This window comes from Camelus bactrianus, chromosome 19 (genome assembly GCF_048773025.1).
Source record: "Camelus bactrianus isolate YW-2024 breed Bactrian camel chromosome 19, ASM4877302v1, whole genome shotgun sequence".
Taxonomy (NCBI): domain Eukaryota; kingdom Metazoa; phylum Chordata; class Mammalia; order Artiodactyla; family Camelidae; genus Camelus; species Camelus bactrianus.
Window position 1 is genome coordinate 27676372 of NC_133557.1, and position 18178 is coordinate 27694549.

General features: G+C 45.8%; 1 protein-coding gene across 1 annotated transcript; it reads left to right on the top strand.

The window, feature by feature from the left end:
* Window positions 1-9652: 9652 nt before the first annotated feature.
* Window positions 9653-10639, top strand: MC3R (melanocortin 3 receptor). The gene has a single exon (XM_010958593.3). It carries the CDS (start codon window positions 9668-9670, stop codon window positions 10637-10639), a length of 972 nt encoding a protein of 323 aa, XP_010956895.2. The 5' UTR covers window positions 9653-9667.
* The last annotated feature ends 7539 nt before the right edge of the window (window positions 10640-18178 follow it).

Here is an 18178-nt window from a genome sequence, read left to right on the forward strand (position 1 = left end):
GAAGGGAGGTTGGTTTTAAGGATAAAGATATTTTAGTTGGCTTTCACAGAACTAGATGCCCCTCTCCCAACCATCCTACTTTCTTTTTTCTGATGCCTAATTCATCATATAATCCCTGGGTAATAATTTGTTTTCTCAGGAATTCCAGGCAGAGAGGATCCTCTACACACAAATGCTTAAGCATTCTGGTCTCTGAAAAAGAGGAATCAGCATTATAAATGAATATATTAATCTTGAGTTAGAATGAGTCAGTCACCAAAGAACTGAGCATCTGTGGGGATGCTGAGAGTGTTCACTAGAGGGTCTGAAATACTGACTAATGGGAGGTGTTAGATGGGATCATGCCCCCAAAGAGGCCCACATCCTAAGCCCTAGAACCTGTGAACATGTTGCCTCACATGGCCAAAGGGGCTCTGCAGATGTCATTAAGTCTATGGGTCTAGAGATGGGAGATGATCCTAGATTACCGTAATGGACCCAATGTCATCACCAAGGTGCTTACATGGGGGAGGCAGCAGAGTCAGAGTTAGAAGAGGAGATATGATGATACAAACAGAGGTCAGAGTCAGCGACAGACTTAAAGATGCTACGCTGCTGGCTTTGAAACTGGAGGATGGGGCCGTGAAGCTGAGACACGTGAGGAAGCAGATGCTCTCCTGCAGCCTCTGGAAAGAATGCAGCCCTGCCAACCCAGCTTGGATTTCTCACCTCCAGAATGGTAAGAAAATAAACTTCTGCTGTTTTAAGCTGCTAAATGTGCAGTATTTGTTACAGCAGCAAAAGGAAGCTAACACAGTGCTAGTGTGTCCCAGAACTCCTCCAAGTTGATGAAGCCTTGAGATTCTTCACCACCCAGCTCTCCACATAGCCAATGCCTATTGACCCAAATTGGCATGCAAGAGTGGGTCAGATTCTTGATTATAAATAACAAAACCCACTCTGGCTAATTTAAACAGAAAAGGAATTTACTCAGTGATATTGGGTGGCTCACAGCCTCTCTGGGAAAATGAGAACATTGAGCTTAGAGGCCAAACCACAGGAAGGATGCCCGAATTACCCTTCCGGGCAGCCCCATGTGGAACCACCGGCCACCATCACTGGTCATACACGGAGGCTCTCGTGTGAATGCAACGGCTGAAACATCTGCTGCTGACTTTGAGCACCGGGGGCTCCTCTCCCTCCGTCACGGGAGTGAATTCCACACTGGGCTTGCCCCTCCTCGCACTGCTCCTCAGTCAACAACAGAAAACAGCCAAGTCTCTTCCCTTGTGGACCAGTGGCATCAGCATCACCTGGACCTACAGAACCAGAATCTGCCTTTTGGCAGGATCCCTGGGTGCCGCAGATGCACGGTGAAGGTTAAGCAGCTCTAGGGTGAGACCATCCCCCCAGGGTGAGGCGATCCAGTGGTGCAGACCTTGCCCCCACGGCATCTCCAAGGTGATGCCCCAGAGACACATCACTCAGAACACAGGACTCAGTGTCCAACAAGCAACATCAACAAGAGGAGTTGAGGAAAGGTAAGGGCACTCAATTTGGTGATTGAAGAAAAGAATACAATTCTAAAGTGCTAAGACGGATTTTTTTAAAACCAGGCAATAGAGAGAGATGATGTTTGTACACCATGGAGGGTTTTTTGATCCATCACATCTGGTCCTTCGACCAGATGTGGCAGCGTCTAGAAGAATGGGGAGCAAGCAGATCACTTGTCTTCTGAATTCAGAAAACTGCCTTCTATCATTAATCTGACTCTGTTGCAACAATTTGTCAATCCACCATAGGAAATGGACTTGGAGAAGCAAAAATTTACCCTGAGTTTCCAAAAGAGGTTCTAGCAGAGTGCAAAAAAAGAATGTTCTTTTAAAAACACAACAAAAAATAAACCACAAAAAGTTCCTTGACCTTTTCCTTATGCTGAAGTGTTCAGAAAGCAAAATAACTGACTCACTATTCATAAGATCTTGAAATCCAAGAGAGTAAGGAGAAGAGATTTTTGTTTTTGCTGTTTTGAATGTTCTTAAAGCTTTTATATTGAATTTTAAACAGGGCAATGTATAGTTCGTGGGGTACGTGTGTTTGTTTGTTAAGCTGGTGGGTGGAGTGAGACAGCATAGGAAGTGAAGACATAGAAGAAAAGGCAGACTCGAGGTCAGCTGTGAGTCAGCCCAATATTTAGTGGTGTCGTAGAGGAGAAGGAGCTGGAAGAGCAAGGGGAGAGGCTGCAGGAATACGAAGGACACCAGGAGAATGTGGGGCAATTGGAGCCAAGAGAAGAGAAGAATCTAGAAGGAAGGCGGGGTCGACAGGACTAGATGCAGTTAAGTCAGCTCAGACAAGGGTTACAATGACAAGGAAGTCACTAGTGCCCTTGGCAAAACCTATTTCTATGGAGTGACCTAGGCAGAAGCCAAGAGTGAATGGATTGAGGAATAAGACAGAAAAGAACGGAGGAAGCAGGGATCCACAATTCTTTCAAGAACATTAGCTGTGAGCAGAGGGAGAGTTAAGGGGGGGGGGGGGTTGCAAGATTAGATGAAGCTGCCAAGACATGGAAGCAACCTACATGCCCACCGACAGATGGTTGGCTAAAGAAACTGTGGTGTATATATGTGATGGAATACTACTCAGCCATAAAAACTAATGAAATTTGCAGCAACATGGATGGACCTGAAGATTATCAGACTAAATGAAGTCAGACAGAGAAAGACAAATATCATACGATATCACTTATACGTGGGATCTTAAAAAATGATACAAATGAGCTTATTTACAAACCAGAAATAGACTCACAGACATAGAAAACAAACTTATAGTTACCAAGGGGGAAAGTGGGAGGAGGGATAAATTAGGAGTTTGGGATTAACAGATATAAACTACTATATGTAACTTAGATAAACACCAAGGTCCTACTGTATAGCACAGGGAGCTAGATTCAATACCTTATAATAACCTATAACAGAAAAGAATCTGAAAAAGAATATATGTATATTTATAACTGAATCACTTTGCTGAATACCTGAAACTAACACAACATTATACATCAACTATACTTCAATTTAAAAAAAGAATGATAAAACCAAAAAAAAAAAAAAAGGCTCGAGGGTTTTTTACGAGAGAGACATAAGCATTTGCAGATCAAGGTCTCATTCCGAGAGAGCAGTGTTTTAAGGGCACAACTAATCCATTCAATGATTCAGGGGGAAATCCATTAAGGGGCTTGAACTTTGCCAATGGTTTGCTTGATTAAGGTTCACTTAGGATGGACACAGCTTATCAGAAAGTCTCCCAAAACTATGATACACTCACCTCTTCCAGTAATTTCAAGAAGGTATCCTCAAAAAGATAAAGGGATAAAATTTTAAAACACATTTTAATTAAAGTCTCTGGATTTTAGCAGAAAAAGAAAAAAAAGGAAAATGGAAACTCTTCTCTGATGGGTGGTAAGAGCAAGCAATGGAATAAAAGTTCTAAGGGAGGCTTCAAGAAGAGGGAATAACGTCAAAGCTGGTGTTGATAAGAATAAAACTTCAGTCCAGATTAAGGAAGCAATTAAGGATGCCCAAGAAAGCCACAAAGGAGCTCAGTCACGGGTGTCAAGTTGGCAACCTAGATACACAAGAGCCATTAGCTTCGGGTGGTTCTTAGAACTTCTCGGGGACAAAGGAAGAGCCTGGGAGCCGAAAATGGGCTGCACGTAATGTACCTGCACAAGTGTTACGTCTTTCAGAGAGGATGTCACTCACTACAATAATCACACATCATTAGTGAGTCTTTATGTGACTATACACCATTCACGACACAGGGAACGCTGTTGCAATCATATTTTTAACTGATTAGCGTGTACTTATATACCATAAAATTCATCCCTTTTAAGAGTGCAAATGAATGATTTTTAGTAAGTTTATTGAGCTGTGCGGCCATCACTGTAATCCAGTTTCAAATATCTTCATCACCCCAATTTCACCTATTTAGAGTTAAACCCCAGTTCTAGGCAATTACTCATCTACTGTCTGTCTTTATAGACTTGCCTTTTCTGGACACTTCATATAAGTGGAAACATACAAAATGTAGTCTTTTATGTCTGACTTCTTTCACTTAGCATAATGTTTTTGAGGTTCATTCCTGTTGTGCGTGTATCAGTATTTCATTCCTTTTTGTTGATGAACAGTGTTCCTTCCACTGTATGGACGTACGACACCTTGTCTGTCTTCACCAGCTGATGGACATGACACTGTTTCCACAGTTTGGCTATTATGAACAATGTTGCCATGAACATTCACATTCCAGAATCTGTGTGGTCATATGTTTTCATTTCTCTCCAGTAGATATTTAGGAGAGCAATTACTGAGAGTCATAAGGTAAATTTATGTTCAGCCTTTTAAAAATTTGGTAACTGGTTTCCAGAGTGGCTCTACCTCAGTAATATTTGAGGCTGTCAATTGTGCTCGATGCTGGTGTATAAAGAGGAACAAAGACAGTTCCTACCCACAAGCAGCATATGGTCCAACAGGAGAAAAAATTATAGATAAAATTACAAATGGAATCACTTCCTGATAGTATCTAAAAAGTAGGTTCTATCAGGGTTTTATACTATTAAGATTGTCTGGAATGGAAAAAGAGAAAGCTATGGTCTTTTTGCTTTCAAACATTTATTGAGCACCTGATATGATTCTGATAGAGTTAAGAAATGACTACCCCAATGTTCATAGCAGCACTGTTTACAAGAGCCAAGACATGGAAACAGCCTAAATGTCCGTCAACAGATGACTGGATAAAGAAGCTGCAGTATATTTATACAATGGAATACTACTCAGCCATAAAAACCAACAACATAACGCCATTTGCAGCAATGTGGATGTTCCTGGAGAATGTCATTCCAAGTGAAGTAAGCCAGAAAGAGAAAGAAAAATACCATATGAGATCGCTCATATGTGGAATCTAAAAAAATAAATAAATAAATACAAAACAGAAACAGACTCATAGACATAGAATACAAACTCGTGGTTGCCAAGTGGGTGGGGGCTGGGAAGGGACAGACTGGGATTTCAAAATGTAGAATAGACAAACAAGGTTATACTGTACAGCACGGGGAAATATATACAAGATCTTACGGTAGCTCACAGCAAAAAAAAATGTGACAATGAACATATACATGTTCATGTAGAACTGAAAAATTGTGCTCTACATTGGAATTTGACACAACATTGTAAAGTGACTATAACTCAATAAAAAAATTTTAAAAAAAAAGAAATGATTAAATATAGTCTTGTTTCAGGGACTGAGTTCAACTGCACAAAACAGAAAACCCCTGAGAGGTGAAAGAAAGGGTTCTTTTTCTCTCACATAACTAGAAGCCTGGAGGCAAGTAATTCAGGGCCTGACTGCCTCTCCATAGAGTCATCAGGGATTCAGATCCCCTCCAGGCTTGGGCTCCCCCATTCATAGTATCTGGCCCTTGTCCTCGGACTTACAAAATGGAAGCTAGAGCTTCAGCATTCATGTCATCATTCCAGTCAGCAAAAGGGAAAAACAGCCAAGAGCAAAAGAGTTTGTACTAGTTGAGTCACCTTCCTTCACATTCCATTGGCCAGAATTGGGTCATGTTGTCTACAAGGGACTCCGAGAAAAGACTGTTTTAGTTGGGCATGCCACTGTCCCAATAAATCAGGAGTCCGTTCGTGAGGAAGAAGGAGAGAATAGGTGTTGGGTGGCCACCCACAGCCCTGTCTTCCTGGAGTGATAATCAAGCAAGGGAAGGAGTGTCCCAGAGACAGCTGGCACCCAGAAGGTCTTCTCTGTGCCTTAGTTTGGGTGCTCACCCCACCCTTGCCCCCAGCTGAACCTGTGACAAGGACAATCATCTGGGAGATGATTCCCAAGAAACAGGCGTGTGGGAGAAGAGAGAATGAGATTAAGGAGGAGGAAAAGCCAACAAAAAGACAGATTATCAAGGTTGTTGCTGTGGGTGATGAAGGCTCACTGTCATGGGGACATCTGGGCAGCTCACAAGGCATCTGCAGACGTCACCTGAAGGGTGGGAGGCTGGAGAAGTTACTCATTGGCTCCATCTCTTGTTGGTTGAGGGTTGCCCCAGGTGGTGTTCACTCCCCCTCACTCTCAAGCTGAACTTAATCAGACTAGGAGGGCCACCACCCACCCCTAAATGAGGGAAGATCCTGGGGCAGGAGGTGGGTAGAGCCCTCTGCCTGGGGCCTGGCTGGGCAATCTGAAACCGAACTTGCAGGGAACTGTCCAGCAAGAGGCGGCTGAAATGAGAAGTGGGCTGAGGTGTGAAGTGGAGAAGCAGGCGTCAGAGGAACCTCCTGCTCAGAAACAATTAGGCTCAACGATAACATCTAATCATTGGTTCAGATATGACCTTTGGCCATCGCTGTCCCACGTCAGCGGCATGGGATTTGATTTCTAACAAAGTAACATTCTGCATGTCATGAGAGAGACGGAGTGGTGTACTCTGACGGTTTGGGGTGGGGCAAGGAGAAGGGAACAGAGTGGTTTAAGGGCAAATAAACTAATGCACGAAATTTAAGGAAACTGGCAAAAAATAGTTGACATTTACTTACGAGTCTTCAGTAAGAGAAATAAGTCAGGCACAAAATTCGGGCAGAGCTTGGACAGAGAGAACACCTAGGTGGGTTATCTCTTACAATAAGAATCTTCTTGTTATAGTTTATTATAACAAACTGAAAACAGGCACCCAACATGTGCCAACAACATATGGAAACACTGACAGAGACTTTCGTGTCTCATAATTGTTAATAAAGTCTTTATGGAAGACTCAATTAAAAGGTAAGGCTGTATCTGTGCTGCTCCCCCAGGAAAGTGGAGGGCAGAGTTGAGAGAAGACCAAACCAACACTCATCAGCAGTGAGGGTTCCTCTGAGGGTGCAGGTTTGAAGTGCCAGGCCCATCTGCTCGCTCTCTCTCAAGGATGCACATAATCAGAGGACAGAACTAGAGAAGAACGGTCAGTGTTCAGCCCAGGCCAAGCACAGAGCAGAGAAAAGAGCAAGCAGCCTTAGCTTTGCAGGTAAGATGAGTGCCCCTGAAACCACAGAACAGGAGAGCAGAAACACACCTCTGGGTGTGACCCTGAGGGTGAGGAAGAGAAGTCCCCAAAAGAATGAGGATTGTGTTTTCCCCAACCTGGGGCATGGGTGGTTTAGCATCAGAAATGAAGTCACACTGTTGAAAATAAATAGCAGTATTTCTCATGCCTCTCGGTTCACAGACTCAGATGCATTTTTTCCTTCTAGTAGAAATTGTCAAATGATGAGACGACCCGCAAACACTAGGAATACATGAGCATGTGCTCCTCCCAATCCTTTCTGCTGAATTTGGTATCTTTTTAATTCCTGTCAATCTGAAGTCTCATTTTGATCTGCATTTCTCTGACTTCTCAGAAGGCTGCAATCTTTTCATATGTTTATTAGCCATTTGCATTTTCTCTTCAGTGAATTTCTATTCATATCTTTCACCTAATTTTCTAAGAAGTAAATCATCTTTTTCTTATTAATGTGAAAGTATTCTTTGCTTAGAATTGACAGTAACTTTTGCCAAAGGCAAGTGTTTTCTTCCTGTTTGTCTTCTGACTTTGTTCATGGTGACTTTTTGCATACTAAATTTCAGGTTGCCCATCTTGTTAAGAAGATCTTTCTAACCCAAAGTTGTATAAATATTCTAAATTTTCTTCTATTTCATATCATATTTCTTCTATCTCATTCACACAGGCACCGTCATGCTCACACTCAGATACAGTTAGAAGACAGTTAGATAGATCATTAATCCATCCGGGATTTCTGTGTGGTGACATGGTGGGGGTGACTCGGTGTGTCCAGAGTTTACATGACCCCTCCTGGTACAACATCATATTCAACATGAACCAAGTATTAAAGTCAACTGCTAAATTCTACCTTTTATATTTTCCAGCTCAAATGGCATCTCCATCTTCCTGTTAATTAAGAAGGAAGTGGAGATATTCCCTGGTCTTCCCCTCTCCCACAGTCCCGCATCCCATTGCTCTTGAATCTCCATGACTCTGCATCCTAAATATCTCTGTCCACTCCTCCCACGGCCCCATGGTCACCTCCTTGCTTCAGGTCAGCATCATCTCTCCCTGAATCTCTGCACCCCTGGCCTCCCAGGCTCCTGGCTCACCCCTCCCCCCAATCCAGCCTCCACTGTGCAACTAGGAATCTATCTAGAATGCAAACCCCATCTCATCTCTTCCACACACCGCCCCCCCCACTGCCTTCAGGATACAATCCAAACTGCCACATACAGCTGAGACCATCCTTCAGCATCCAGCCGTCTCTCGCCTTAAAAAACAAAACAAAACAAAAACAAAACCTGCAGGCTCATTTCTCAAATTGTGTCTCCCAGTGCCACACTCTTGCCAGAGAAAACTATGTAAAGTTCTTCAAAAACACCAAGCTTGCTTTTCAGTAGATCTCAACCCTGGCAGCACCCCCGCCACCCCTACACCTGTCAAAATTGAAAACACACTTGCCCAGGTCCTACTCCTGGGTGATCCTGACTCAGGAGGTCCATTGGGATCCCCGAGCCCACATCCTACAGATGATTCCCGTGGCCAGGGTGGGGAACCACTTCCTTTTGCCTCCAGATTGTAAGCATGCTATCCCCTTTGCCCGGAATCCTCTTCTACCTCCTTCAACCACAGCCCCCTCACCACCGGCTAGAGCCTCTGCTTCCTTGAAGTCAAAGCTTGGATGCTCCTTCCTCCAGGAGCTTTCCTTGATCGTCCAGGTTAGGGCTCCCCCACCATGCTCCTCCAAACATTCATCATATTGTAATATAACTGCCTGATTTCTCATCTTCCACCCCAGACTCCAAGTCTGGGGGAAATAGGAATGGTGTGTCTGTCTTGCCCACCATTATATTTCCTGCGCTTGGCAGAGACCTGACACATGGTAGATACTCAAGAAATGTTTGCTACCAAAAAAAAAAAAAGTTGGGGGAGGTACAAATGAACAGATAATTGGACCAAAGGATGGCTGTGACGGTTTTCATGTCAAATAAAAATTGCTGTCAAGCCAGCGAACAGATGAGCCGACTGGCCTGCAGAGGGCGCCAGGCTGCTTTGTAATCTCCTGGTCCAAGCCCGGGGAGCCGGTCCTGCTGTCAGTCAGAGACGCGCCTGACGCTCAGTGGTCATTCCGCTGCGCTGAAGATTAAGTAGGAGTTGTTCGCCTCCAGCCAATGTATAAAAACTGAATGTTCACCCCTCACTCCTAACAACAGGTACCACATCCCCTGTCTTGCTATGAAAGCAGCCGTAACTGTAGCAACCAGTAGCTGGTTTTCTATTCCCAGGTGGGGATGAGAGAGGGGATACGTGGAAGAGAGAAGAGAGGAAGGTAATAAGGGAGAGAGCTAAGAGGGTCTGTAAAACTGCTTGTCCTGAAGAAGCAGAGTTCCCTGTATGCCTCCAAGCTGACTTTCTTTCTTTCTCTCTCTCCCTCTCTCTCCATCCTTGGATTTTGGGAAAGAACAAAATCAAAATCTAAAATGGACAAGCATCCCCAAAAAGTACCTGGAAGGAGGTTTTCTTCTTTTCTGTAAGCAGCAACAGCAGCAGCCGCCTCTGGACCCTGCTGGGGCCCCAGCTCAGCTCAGCCGTCTGTGTGCAATGAACGCTTCTGGTTGCCCGCTCTCTGCTCAACCCACGCTGCCTAATGGCCCGGGGCACCCCGCAGCCCCTTCCGTCAGCAACCAGAGCAGCGGCGGGTTCTGCGAGCAGGTCTTCATCAAGCCGGAGGTCTTCCTGGCCCTGGGCATCATCAGCCTGATGGAGAACATCCTGGTCATCCTGGCTGTGGTCAGGAACGGCAACCTGCACTCGCCCATGTACTTCTTCCTCTGCAGCCTGGCGGTGGCCGACATGCTAGTGAGCGTGTCCAACGCCCTGGAGACCATCATGATCGCCGTGGTCAACAGCGACTACCTAACCTTCGAGGACCAGTTCGTCCAGCACATGGACAACGTCTTCGACTCCATGATCTGCATCTCCCTGGTGGCCTCCATCTGCAACCTCCTGGCCATCGCGGTGGACAGGTACGTCACCATCTTCTACGCGCTGCGCTACCACAGCATCATGACGGTGCGGAAGGCCCTGGCGCTGATCGTGGCCATCTGGGTGTGCTGCGGCGTCTGCGGCGTGGTGTTCATCGTCTACTCCGAGAGCAAGATGGTCATCGTGTGCCTCATCACCATGTTCCTCGCCATGCTGCTCCTCATGGGCACCCTCTACGTGCACATGTTCCTCTTCGCCCGGCTGCACGTCAAGCGCATCGCCGCGCTGCCGCCCGCCGGCGGGGTGGCCCCGCAGCAGCACTCGTGCATGAAGGGGGCCGTCACCATCACCATCCTGCTGGGGGTATTTATCTTCTGCTGGGCTCCCTTCTTTCTCCACCTCGTCCTCATCATCACCTGCCCCGCCAACCCCTACTGTGTCTGCTACACCGCCCACTTCAACACCTACCTGGTCCTCATCATGTGCAACTCTGTCATAGACCCCCTGATCTACGCCTTCCGGAGCCTGGAACTGCGCAACACGTTTAAGGAGATCCTCTGCAGCTGCAGCGGCATGAACGTGGGGTAGGCTGCAGGGCCATGGAAGCCAGACACGGGTCTGCTCACTTCTGGCCCTTCATCCAGCCAAGGTGTTTAGAAAGAAGGGAGAAAAACACTGAAAAGATGTAAAAGTGGGCTAACGGTCATGATCATATGTGTCTTTTGTTTTTAAGCTTGTGAAGCCTGTTGAAAGGGGAAAAAATGGTACTTAGCAGGCTCTCTGGAAGGATGACGATGTGGGTAAGTCACACACTCTGATCTGCCCTATAGTCAGTGGGGGGATCAGTGGAGGCTGCTCTGGGTGCCGAGCGCTCCTTTCCATGCACCCAGGGTCTGGGATGCCTGCCTGCGCACCTGCTCCCCATCCACACCTTCAGGCTTCAGGTCAGATTCCCATTAACAGCAAGGGGGTGTTGAATCTCTCCCAAGCAAACCCGTTACAGCTCCCAACCTCTGGCTGCAAGCTGCTTGGATGGCTTTTCCCGCATTTCATAAGCGACTGAGTTTCTAGTCTATTACTCTATTCACAGTAAAACAATTTCCCCAAAACAATTATCTCTTTGTGGAAAAAGTAATGCTATGCTGTTTGCCCTCTTCTTGACCCCTACCCCACACCAGCCTCCCCCTCAGAAAATAGCTCGGGATTCTAACCCACTTCTATTTTTGCTGTTATTATTACTGGTGGGTGGTGGTGGTGTTGCTGGGGTTTTATGCATTCACCATAGGGCAGCTTTCAAAACTCTAATGAAAGAGAGAGAAAGTGCTTTAAAAAATCAGAACGTATCTGTGTACAAAGTATTTTGAAACTTTGACATTTTAAGGTATCCATTTCCTTATTTTTAAAAAAGATATGTTTTCTGATTATTCCTTTTCTGTCTTTAAAACAGGAGAGGAAATCGTGGGTGGGAGGGCTTGTGTCTCGAGACACTGCTTTCCTGTAGTGTCAGAGGGTTGGAGGCTGTGAGCTGCCTGTGGCTTTCTCGGAAGCTTGCTCATAGTAACTATGTCTCATCACATGTTCTCTATGTGATGCGATCTGTGAAGGAGAATGGTTTTTGCTCCGTTGCTCCTTTTCCTCAACATGGTGTTCAAGTTGGATGACCCTGTTATCCAGGTCTGTACTTTCTCAAGTAAAGCAACTCATTCCTGTGAGCGTAGGAGGAGATTTGCTGACATCGCTGGGGGCTGCATGCATCCGTCAGACCCCTTCCTGCCCCAGATGACTTCAGGCTGTGCTTTCCAGCTGTCCTCATGGACCCCTCGCATGAATTCTTATATTATGCTGTGTCTTTGGTGTACAACTGCATATTTTTCTTGTGCTGGAATATTGGGGGGGGGTTGTAGTTGATATATGCTAATGTGAATAACATTAATTGCTTCTTGTTTTGATTGTAATGTTTGGAAATAATAAAAGGCTTCTGTGGCTGATAAACGTGTGTCACATTAAAATACACCACCTGGAAGTATCCTGGTGACTTCTGACGACCATCCTATGTTGTGCTGCAATTCCATGACTATTTTGTAAATGGTATAAACATCCCCACTGACCAAAGTGCTAGTCTTTTCTAGGGCAATGCTTTTTAGCCAAACTACAAAACTCTCCCATTTAGTTTCCAAAAATACCGGCTGAAATTCCTGGGCCACTGTCACTCTCCATTATCTTAATCGAGACTCCAAATAATAGTCTCATCCATTGCTACTCAGCAAGTTAATGTGGAAAATGGGGAGTCAAAGTCTTTGAAAATTGTTTTAACAGCTGCAGGAATCATGGTGTCCTTTTTCTATGTAAACAAGATTAAAATAAGGTACTTTTCACTCTTTTATGCCAGCTTTCACGTTATTTCATTTATCCTCTCAACAAACCTCTAAAAAGGTGAGTCCTTTTACAGATGAAGAAAGTGAGTCCCAGAAGGGTTACCGGGTCGCCCAGGAGAGCCCGGCTAAGTTAGGGTCACCATGTATTTTATGCCCTGCTGCTGCTGTCTTTTTGCACCAACACGATGCTGCCAACAGGTTTCCATAATCAAAACAGATACAGTGGTCCATCCTATATACATTTTAGCTGAGAGCAATGTTTCCAAACAGAAACGCTTGCTGGAATCACTCAGGATCTTGTTCAAGGGTAAAAGCTAATTCAGCAGGTCTTGAATGGAGCCTAAAATCCTGCATTTCTGACTCTGGCAAGCTCCCAGGGGATGCGGCAGCTGGTCTGGGGAACCACCTTTTAAGTAGCAAGGGCATAGAGGACTTTCACATGACCATAACCCAGAGGCAAAAATACATGTCTGCATGAAGTGCTGACTCACGCCAGCAACCGTGCTAAGTCCCTTACAGGCGCTCATTTCTTTGGCCTCTGCAATAATAACCCCTGGAGGCAAAATCTAGAATCATCCTTATTTTATAGATGGGGCATCTGAAACTCAGGTCAAGAAGCTTGTCTATAAAAACTCAGCTACAAGTGGAGAAGTGAAGATTCAAACTCGGGCTGCCCAACCCACACCCCCAAGTCCAACCTGGACACCCTAACACCCGGAAACACTACGCACAGTTGAGCCATGACCCAGTGACATCAGAGGCACGTGCTGCCACGGAGGGAAACTTTAATACAGATTTTACAACCACGAGTCCAGATGTTCATAACAGCTTCCACAGAGCTGTCATAAAAACCTGAAAGACAATTGATCATTTTACTTGCTACACTTTTCCAAAGCCCGTGGGTAGCCCTGGGAGTACATCCATTTCTGGGGTGAACAACCCTGGACCTTGGGCTGTCACTGTCCCGCTTTCCCAGATCTTCATGTGGGAACCCACTGTACATTTGAAGCAGTGGGACAGTCAGGTTTGAAAATGTTTAATTTGGGGAAATAAAAGCACATTGTGATTTTAATTCATGTTCACTTTCACGCACTACTTCCAAGGCAGAATCACTGCAGTGGTTGACTCCCTGAGCTCCTAAAAAATCACTGCCTATTGTCCTCATTTAAGTTGAACTTTTGAGCTTAATTGTGATGTTCTTCTGTAGGGCTAGGGGCTATAACACACTCAAGCCTCCTTGGCTGAAAACATTATCCACTCTTGCCTCCACTAAAGTCCGTTCTCTACACAGCAGCCAGTGCAATCATTTAAAAAATCTAAATCAGATCACATCGCACTCCTGCTCAAAACTCCTCAGTGGCTTTAAATAAAATTCCACTTCCTTACCCTGCCCTACAAAGCCCTAATGATCTGATCTCCTCCAGTAAGCCCCCTGCCCTCACTCGTACCTGTACTCACCCCTCACTGGACTCAAACTCATGGTACTCATTCCTGCCCCAGGGCCTTTGCACCAGCTGTTTCCCCTATTGGAAGTCTTTTTCTCCACATAGTCCCATGATCATAAACTTCTTATCATTCAGGCTCCAGACCAATTCTCAGAGATGCCTTCCCTGCTCTCTTTCTAAAGAAGACCCTGGTCACTCACATGAAGTATTGTTTTATCACAGATCTTATTCCTACTTTATATTTTCTTGTTAATTTATTTGTTTAATTATCATCAACCTCTCCAACTAGAAAGCAGTAATTAGCATGTTAAAACTGGTCAATAAAAAATATGTTGAATGAATAAGTGACTTCATTAATACACTTAAATACGAGTCCAAGTCTACCCAAAGAGAATGTAACACCAGTGATCCTCAGATTTGGTGAATATCAGTACCAATGGGGAATCTGAGAAAATAAGACTGTTCTCTGAAACCTGTGACTCAGATCAGAGGTAACGTTAGGCATCTGAAAATTTCAAGAACCACAAGTGATTACAATGCACACCACACTTGGAGAATCACCTAAACCAACAAGCACCACTGATTTCTTAAGACTAACAAAAACCATCAGCCCAGGAGCTTAAATTTCTTTCCCATCACCATTTCCTGTCAGGATGTCAAGTGCCCACAACTGATATTGGGCCACTCAAGAACCAAGAGAAATCTAGAAACCAGGAAGAAACAGATGACAAAACACAGGGGGAAAAAAAGCAAACCCTTCAAATGAAGAACTCAACCTTTCTCCCATAAGAACAGTTATTTGGGAGCCAAATCAATTTAAAAAATGATAATCATAAAAGACATTACATGGTATTGTTATGTGCCAGAAAACTTAGACATGTTAACCCATTGAATTCTCACCAAAACCCTATGAGGTTAAGCACTAACGTCCCGTCCTATAGAAACGGAAGCCTGGGATCACGAAGGTTGAACACCTTGATCCAGGCTACTCATACTGCGAGGAGCAGCGCTGGCGCTAAGCCACAGTCAGGTGCCAGGTCCACACAGGGCCCGCAGTGCTATCCCACTATGTGCTGTGGCACATGGCCCAGAGATGCTCCCCAGGCTTGAACGGGCTTCAGCACAGCTCTCAGCCCCGTAGACTTCCCGACAGAGAACATCCCACACTGTTTAATTTTTCTGTTAACTTTTCTCTCTTTTCTACTAGGCTGCTAGCTACACTGAACACAGCCAGGCTGACAGAGCACCAGGAAATTCAACAAGGTAAGTGTGGACCTGCGGCACAGGGGTCTTTGTTTCCAGGCTGATTTTGTTTTCTAGGCTCTGAGGTCAAACAGACCTGTTATGGAATCTGGCATCTTCTACTTGCTGCATGATCAAAGTAAATTCTCATAAACTAAGTAGCAATCTGACAGCTGCCAAACAGGGATTTTATTTTCTAATTAAATGAAATTATTCTTTCTTGGCATGAGGGGGTCTCTCTGGGGTGTTGGAAGCATTCGATTACTCAACCCGTTTATGAAAATACTTTTTCTTCTTTTAACTGAAATATAATTGATGTACAATATATTAGTTTCAGGTGTATTACATAGTCTTTTGACATTTGCATCCATCATGAAATGATCACCATAAGTCCCCATACAAAGTAACTACAGTATTATTGAGCACATTCTTTATGCTGTGTATTATATCCTAGTGGCTTATGTATACTAAAAACTGGAAATTTGTATCTTTTAATCCCCTTAGTTTATTTTACCTTCCCCACCCCCACCCCTCTGGCAACAATTTGTTCTCTGTATCTATGAGTCTGTTTTCATTTTCATTTTTAGTCAGTTGGGTTTGCAAATCTAATCTTTCGTGTAAACCCGATATGCAGAGCAGATCACAGGAGAGCGCGTCTCGCTGAGCTCGGAGCCCTTCCCTCTTCTTGGTCTCGGCCCCCCTCTTCTCCCCTCCCCTCATCTGCCTTCCCCTCTTGCTCCATTCTTGCCCCACCCCTACTGGCTTCTGTATTTGTCAGAATGCTGTTGCTTACAAGTGACAGTAGCTCGGTAACAGAAAGCCTGGGTTTAGGACTAGCCTCAGGCATAGCGGGAGGCAGGCACGCGGGTGATAACAGCAGGGATCCCCTGTCTCTTTCTTCTGCCTACTCTCTTTGATGCTGCTGGCTTCATCCTTGGATGGACTGGATCCTCACTTCTGCAGGCCCAGGAAGCTTGGTACCCAGAAGTCCAGGCGAAGGAGGACTTTTCTTTCTCAGTAGCTCAAGCACAGGTACTGAGTCCCCCTGGGCTGCCTTGGGTCACAGATCTGGCTGCTGTGCCCAAGACGTGGAGGACCCACAGGCCAGGCACCTCCCTGGAGGCTGGTGTTGAGGGGGGTCTCTGTTACCTGAGCTGCAGCGTGAGGCAGCAGTCGCCTGTGAAAACAAGCCACTAGAGCAGATGATGCAGGGAAACTTCTGACCTGCCATCCTGTTCTCCTGAGGGTAAGGCAAGCAGAACTCCATAGAAACGTTTCTAGTTCAAGGGTGAAAAGGAAAGAGAAACCTAGGCAACACTACCGACCCTCCCAGCGAGGTGAGCCCTGCCGCCTCCTTTGTGACCCTTTGGTCTCTAGATGGACCCGCATCCAGCACCTCTTGGGCGCCACTGTAGCTGGGAATATAACGGCGCTAACGCAACGCAGTCTGGTTTTCTTGGCAGCCAGATCTCAGGGGAAGACATGTCTTTGCCAGGCAGATGCTGAGAAACTCAGAAGCGACTGGATCTCCTGTGCCTGTGGACCAGCAGGCAGAGGCTGGGTGTCTGCAGAAGGAACAAGGCAGGTCTGGAAGTCCAGTGGGGACAAAATCTTAAGTGCATGTGGTCACCGCTGCTCGGAGCAATGGATTTACCTTTGGGGGAGCAGCAGAGTGTTGAGTTCCCCCCTCAATGTTGGCCCAGGACACAAACTCGGGGTGCCTGTAGGGATATGAATATTTGGTCACGTCTGCCATGCCTCACCCCTCTCCCCATGACCCCTCCGTGCTGGGAATGCCATGGAGAGGCGGCTCCACCTTATTTTTCTCCAAGTCCACCCGAGTGCCTGGTCCAAGGCGGGCTCTCAGAAGACGTCTGAGGAGGGAGCGAATGAAAGCATGTGAGCAACTTGGGACATCTGTAATTCATTCCCGCAGGTAACTCAGTAGCATAGAGCGCATGGTCCTGAACTTCAGAGGCAGACAAGACCTGAATTCAGTCCAGGGTCCTGCTTCTCACTGCCTCTCACCGACATCGGCAGTTTATTTCTGTTTCCTTGCCAGGAAAAGGGGGGATAATGTTAGCACCTACATCACGTGTTGTTGAGACGTTTCAATGAAGTAATTCATCAAAGACTTGTTAGCATGGTCGCTGGGGCCCCTCAACATTATTCTTACTACCGATATTACCATTAAAAAATACGAGTGGGTCACCTTATTATATTCTGGGCACACCCCCTGGGGCTTCTCAAACAGGAACATGCACTCAAAATCTCCTGGAGACCTTGTGAAAATGCAGATTCGGAGTCACAGGGCTGGGGGCAGGGCTGGAACTCTGTGTTCCTAACAGGCGCCGAGTTGGCGCCTGTGCTGCTGGTCTGAGAACCACACTTGATGGGCAGAGGCCACCCACAGCCACGACATCAGAGCTCAGGACCAGTCCATTTTCCACAGCTGAAAGTCCCAGCTGAGGCGGCTTCTTGACAGTGATCGCATTGACCCCAAAGGAAAAGCCTGGGGAAATCAAAAGGGGCCATAATTAAGTGAAATCATCTCCCATTTTTCTTCTTCAGGAATCACTTTCCATTCCCCCACTGCTGTCTCAGGTGGGCCCGCCACATGGCAGCCACTGTTTGAGATGAAATGAAACGAGGAGGTGAATTATCGGTATTGCAGCCGTGGGCCTGAGTCGCCCAGCAGACAGTCCACGCTCTGAGTCACCACCACTGTGATGATTCCATCAAGACAGAGTCCCGGCAGTGAGAAGCTTAGTGGGGGCGCTGGAGGCTTCTAGAAGCATCATCACTGGTTCTAGGTGAACCAGAAACACTTCGAGCCGTGAACTCAAATTTGGAGGTGGCTGCAAGACTTAAAAAAAACAAACAAAAAAAAAAAAAACCTGATGTCAGGTCCTATTCTTCATAGAACTTGATTTAAATGGTACAAGTGCAGCTCATTGCAGGGATATTTTTTTTAAAGCTTCAACATGATGTTGTGGAACCGGTTTCAGGTCGGAATGAGAACGCCGTCAGCGCTGGGTCACGCTCAGCCCTCAGAGGTTCCCGTC